This window comes from Muscardinus avellanarius (assembly GCF_963383645.1).
Source record: "Muscardinus avellanarius genome assembly, chromosome: 8".
Classification (NCBI taxonomy): Eukaryota; Metazoa; Chordata; class Mammalia; order Rodentia; family Gliridae; genus Muscardinus; species Muscardinus avellanarius.
This window is the reverse complement of record NC_137794.1, coordinates 117,374,611-117,380,610: the sequence shown is the minus strand read 5'-3', so window position 1 is coordinate 117,380,610 and position 6,000 is coordinate 117,374,611. Positions and strand designations below refer to the sequence as shown.

At 48.1% G+C, this 6,000-nt stretch overlaps 1 protein-coding gene across 2 annotated transcripts in view; it reads right to left on the bottom strand.

Annotated features, from left to right (window-relative positions):
• Nucleotides 1-372: 372 nt before the first annotated feature.
• Nucleotides 373-6,000, bottom strand: part of SMOC2 (SPARC related modular calcium binding 2) — a gene marked incomplete at both ends in the record, with an annotated part of 138,595 nt that continues 132,967 nt past the window's right edge. For both annotated transcript variants that reach the window (XM_080699836.1, XM_080699837.1), the window contains 2 exons: nucleotides 373-390; nucleotides 2,600-2,637. In XM_080699836.1, the coding sequence (XP_080555962.1) occupies nucleotides 373-390; nucleotides 2,600-2,637 (56 nt within the window). The remainder of the gene's footprint in view (nucleotides 391-2,599; nucleotides 2,638-6,000) is intronic.

Here is a 6,000-nt window from a genome sequence, read left to right as displayed (position 1 = left end):
AAACACACTACGGCACATTCAAGCAGCAGGCCGCTCCGTGCGCCGCGGCGTCCCCAGCTGACGCCACATGTTCCGTGGACGCAGAAGCTCCAGCCCAGGGTCAGGCTTCCCCGAGGCCAGAAGGTGCTCAGAGGCACTCAGCTCCGCCAAGCCCCGGGTTCCAAGGTCGAACGGGCACATACATTGTATGTGATTAATCTTCTGAAGCCGCCTGCCATTTCCACAGATTTAAACAGTCTGTTTAAATATCTTGTTTCTACAAAGTGAACTTACATTTAAAGTACAAAGTGCAAATACTATATGTTTGTTTTGTTTTTAATTGGTGAGGGAGATGCCCACACGTCTAGAAACTGCCGTGGGTCCGTGAGCTGCTCATCCCTGCTTCCTGGGCTGAAAAAGAAGAGACAGGGGAATGGTAAGAAGTCTGCACGACTCATCTGGGGATGGAGCAAACCTCCCTGGGAACGAGGGGAAGCACTATTTCAGAGATGAGAAGCAGTATTTAAGTGGTGTAGAGGCCATTATTTTTTTCTCTTTTTCTTTTTCTTTTTTTTTTTTTTTTTTTTTTGCAGGTCTGGGGATGGAACCCAGGGTCACTCTACCTCCGAGCTATAACCCCAGCCCTATGTTTCATTCTTTATTTTGAAACTGGGTCTCACGGAGTTGCAAAGGGCCTCACTAAGTAGCTGAGGCTGTCCTTGAACCGCGGTCCTCCAGTCTCAGCCTCCCGAATGCTGGGCTTACAAGTGTGCGCCACCATGCCCAGCTTAGAGGTCATTACTGAAAGATTGTTGGATAGTAACTCCACATGTCCTCACTTGAAATGATCGGTATGTCAGGAAAAACACACTAGTGGAGAAAATTAACATTCATTCCAAATTCTGTAAGTGAATGTCCTATGGCATCTCCGACCACCTTGGATTCATTACACAAAAGTGGTTTTAATAATCCAATTTAGGCTCCAAATTTGATGAAGGCACAGTCGGTGATCTAATCTTCCTTTTGGTCTTTTCCATTCACTGTTTTGCCTAAGAAGAAACAGCTTGAAGTGCGTCTCTCCTGCCTTCATGCGCGCTCCAGTTCAGCGCCCAGATCGTCGAGGCACAGGGACTTAGACCGCAAAGGAATGGCAACAGGCCACCTCCTCGACCCGTTTTCTCCAGTGTACCCGGTCCTACAAGTGTGCACTGGCCCATCCCTCTGTCTTATATGAGCTAGCTGAACTCTGACGCGTGGGCTGCTTCTGGCTGGCTTTCATTCTCTTGACGAAGCTCTGAGGTGGCGGGAAGAGGTAGCTGACTCCTACGCTGAGCCAACGGATGTGTTGTTTTAGTTGGTTATGAATAAAAATGCTCCTCCAGGCATTTCGCCAGGTACTGAAGATGGCGGCACCGCTGGAGGAAGAGGGGACACCGTTTGAGTGTCCCGCCATCCCTGCATTTCGTGTCTTGCCTGTGGTGGTGCAGTGGTGGACTTTGGTGTCTGTCATCAGACACCAAACATAACTTATTCTAACAGTTATGGTCTCCAACAGTGAAGTCATACTGGAGTCACGGGTACACGCCCTGACTCCCTGGATGCCGTGTGCAGGACAGCTGTTCCGGTATGGCGTCGGGCCAGCCTCCACATCCTGGTACCATGAGAAAAACTGCTCTGCTTTCCTTCTCTGGGCAAAAGCTGAGGAGCAAGGCCTATGTTTAGAGCTGTGCCTGTTAAAAAATCAAGCAGAGCTCACATGTGCCAGTAATTGCCTTTATCTAAGGAAAACATCCCTTGCAAGTGTGTGAAGCTCAGCTGCGGTAATTGCTTGCAGACCAGTCCCGAATTCAGGTGTAAGTGATTTGCAGCAGTATTTAAGAAGTTAAAACCATAAACATTTGCTGAACAAAGGAAAGCGACTCACACATCTTTCCTAATGAAATGGTTTTAAATTGCATCCAAGGTGTGTGTTGGAGGTCTCCACTTAAAACCCACAGCAAACGCAGCGCGTGGCCTGAGGGAGCAGAGCCTGACATCAAACAGGTGCAGGCAAAATAAACAGCAAACTGACTGGTGGTCTGAAAGAAAGGAGGTTTGTGCCTGGCTTTGAGGGAGGGAAAGGTAAGTCCCCCATGTTTGTCTCCTGGAAAACGCTCCCCCTTCGGCTGCGGCAGGATGCTGGAGAGAGGCACCATAATTGCATCCTTCAATTGCAAACACAGCCTTGTGGATTCAGAAACACCAAGGTATGTTTATAAACACAGCAGGAAGCTGGAAGTCCCTCTGGGAGCCACACTCTCATCCCTGGCCTGGGGTCTCGGTGAAGTAAGAGCCGCTGGCACGCACAGCGTGTCCCCTAGTGTGCCTAGCTCTTACATTAAAAACAGCCTTCCCACAGAACAGGACGGCGTGGGAATTCTTAAAAATCAAAACTGAAATTTCAAATAATAAAGGAGAGGGCAAAATCATTAGGTTAATGATTCAATAAACTGGTGATTTCAGATGAGATTTGGCCAGATCCTGTCAGGCCCATGGGGCTCCTTGGAAGAGACTGCCGCTCTAAATTTGTATTGTCTACAAGCAAATCGGCAAATTAGTAGGGCTAATATAGACTACTCACCTGTCTACTCGCAGAGCTTTCAGCGTTACCTCTGGGGGCTAGCAGAAAAAAACACATAATTATAAGTCAGATAATCTTCACTTAACGGGAGGATCTATACAGTATCAGGAAGGACCCATTCACTCTTAAATTATAGCCAACTGGCAGACTTGTGTACATAAAAGTATACATATAAAGCACAGATTAGGAGTAGTGGGTCACAAAAGTCACTATACTAACACTTTCTAACAATACAAATGCTCAAGTCCAACTTCAAAAAAATCTTGTTTTGTTTTTTGTGGTACTGAGAATTAAACCCAGAGGCTTAGAGGCTTTCCTCTAAGCTACAACCCCAGGCCAATTTTATTTTTTATTTGGAATCAGGGTCTCACTAGGTTGCTGAGAGCCTCCCTTGAATTGCTGGGGCTGTCCTTGAACCTGCGATCCTCCGATCTCAGCTCCCCAAGTATTAAGATTACAAGCACACACCACCACTCCCGGCTCAAGAAGATGATTTGTTTTGTTTCCACTCCATATCTTAAGCCCTGACCATGGGGAACTTCCTTTAGGGCCTCCACACACCTCCCCGAGGAAAGCGGCTTCTGTGATGGAAGCCCCGAGCCACGTGCCAGCACACCTTGAAATGTTTGGGTTTGCTATTAAAATCATGAACGATTCACGCTTGCTTCAGAGTGCGTTCTCCCAGGTCTTCAGGTAGAGTTGAAGCAGCCGGGAGAGGCATGTTGAGCTCTGGGTCTTCCCCGCCCAGCCCCTGGCGCAACACTCGGGCCTCTTCTTCCTCCTTCCTTCTCAGAGCATCTCCCTGGACTCTCCGCTGTGGAGTCCTCTTGCCTCCATGTCCCCGGTGCTCTGGGCTTCTCAGTGGGCTTCCTGGCCCACCGGGAAGTGTCTCTTTCTCCCAGCTTCCAGATGGCTCTCCGTCACTCTGGGCCATCTCCGCTGTCTCCTCCTCTTCCCTTCCTGCACAGCTGCTGCATCCCCAGCGACTCCAGCCTCATCCCTGGCCCCCTCACTCCCTCACCAAATCACCAGTGGGCTCTTTACCCTCGAAGCCCCAAACAAGATGGACGCCTCAATGGTGGCCAGGGCACAGACCGCCAGGATCTCTCTGGACCTCTGTCCTCAACCCAGGTTCTCCCCCCACCCTTCGCTACTGGGGATGGAATCCAGGGGCGTTCGACCTCCAAGCTACATCCCCAGCTCTATTCTTTATTTTGAAACAGGCTCTCACTAAGTTGCAGAGGGCCTCACTAAGTAGCTGAGGCTGTCCGCGAACCCGGATCCTCCCGTCTCAGCCTCCCAAGTGCTGGGATGACAAGTGTGTGCCACCACACAGAGCATCTCAAATCAGACTCTGATGCCACCAGCGCTGTGGCCAAGTGCATCTTGTAGCAACTCACGGGAAACAGGTCACCCCCGACTCTGCTCACCCCGACACCTGCCACCTCCTTCTCGACATCCTGGACAGCCCTGCCCGGTCCTTGAGCTTCTCAGGGCAAGTTGGGGCCACCTCACCGCGTGCTTGCCCACGGCTTTTTCCCTCAGCTGGCTCATGCCAGGGCAGAGCCTGGGAACTCTCTGGGGTCCCCACTTCGTAGCACCACGTTGCTCTGCCCTGAACTGATATGGCCCTTCCCCATCTGTGGTCCACCCTGCAGGGCAGCCAGGGATCCCACCAAACTCAGCCCTGCAATGACCTCCTGTTCAGAGCAAGAGCTGCCCAGCGCGTGGGGTGCATTCTGACATCCACACGCCTGCTCTTTTCTGTTGGGGTGCTCCATCCCCCCCGCAGTGCCACACTCGTCAGCTGCCCTGGAGTGCTGGGCACTTGCCCAGCGGTCCTCACCCCTTCACCCTAACCTATGGCTCTGTGCGCTTCCTCTTGGCCTCGCCCTTCGCACACCCCTCCCTGCATGTTCTGGGTTCATGCCCCATCCTCCCAGTTATACGGTGGCTTCTCACTACCTGCCCTCTTGCTTCCACACCAAAATGGAAGCCCTGGGCAGCCCGGGCTGCGTCTGTTATGTTGAGCTGTTTCAGCAGTGTACTAGACAGGGGCGCTCTGCACAGACTAAAGCATCCAGCAGGCAGCCTGGCTGGCCCCAAGTCCTTTATTAATGGTTGATTTATAGCTACCCATTACAAAACCCAATAAAAGGCACAGTTATTCTAATTTCAAACTCCATCTTCTCTTGCCATATTGAGGCACAAAGACACAGCCCGGAAAGGCAAGATACGAAGGCGTTTAGTAAACTGCAAAAACATTAAACAGCAAGTTGCTTTCCTTTCTCCATTTACAGGTCTTAATAATCTACACTTTTGCCCTCTTTCTTTTTTTGCTTGAAATAACTACTTTACAAGACAATAAAAAAGAATAGGAGTTTGCGTGCAATGATTCAAATTAAATACTAGAGTTCTTTAAACTACTGTGCGCAGACTTGGCGGTTTCGCCACCTTTTGTTTCTTCGTCCCTGTGGAACCCCCCCCCCCCAGTACTTAGAGGTAGCACTAGGTTAAAGGTGAGTTACAGTAAGAAAAAGTTAATTTTCTTACATGTAAGAAAAAAAATCTTGCTGTATCAAAAGAGATATAAATTCTGTTAATGATGTCTGGTGGATTTCTCTATTCAAGATACAGTTAGAAAAAAATACATTAGAAAAAGTCACTATGTGAGATACGAAGAAAAAAAATCTTGCTGTATCAAAAGAGATATAAATTCTGTTAATGATGTCTGGTGGATTTCTCTATTCAAGATACAGTTAGAAAAAAATACATTAGAAAAAGTCACTATGTGAGATACGTGAAGGACAGAAAAACAGTGTTGTTAGTTGATCTTAATGGAACAGAATGTAAATTATCAAAATAAATGTGCAGCGATGCCACATCAATACAAATCGCTTTCAGGGTCCAGCCAGGGGAGCAGGCTAAACAGAGATGCACAGGACCCTTCCCCGGCACAGTGCAGCCAGGCACCAGGCCACAGGCAGTGGAGGGTCCCAGGGCCCCGGGCTGTCCTGCAGCCCACCCTCTGGCATGCAGCTAGCATGACTATACTCTCAAAAAGAAACTTTGGTCAGAAATGAATCTTTCCTGATCACTGGGTTCTGTGCAAAGATAATTTTTTGAGAATTATGAAATTACATTGTAACCTTTTATAAGTTCTTCATAAATCCATTCTTTCAAGGCTTTGTAATTTTCTCTCACTTTCAGATAACTATTTCTCTTATCAGTCTTTGTAATAGTGAACATTTAGAACAAGTTTCCCAATATGTCTAGTTGGAGTAATTCAGTTGCAATTTTTTTGTATTTCCTTAGAGTCTGTGTAATTAATTTAGAAAGCATATGTATTATGATCTTATAGATAAAAATTATAGTGCATATTATTTGCAGTTATGTTCAGG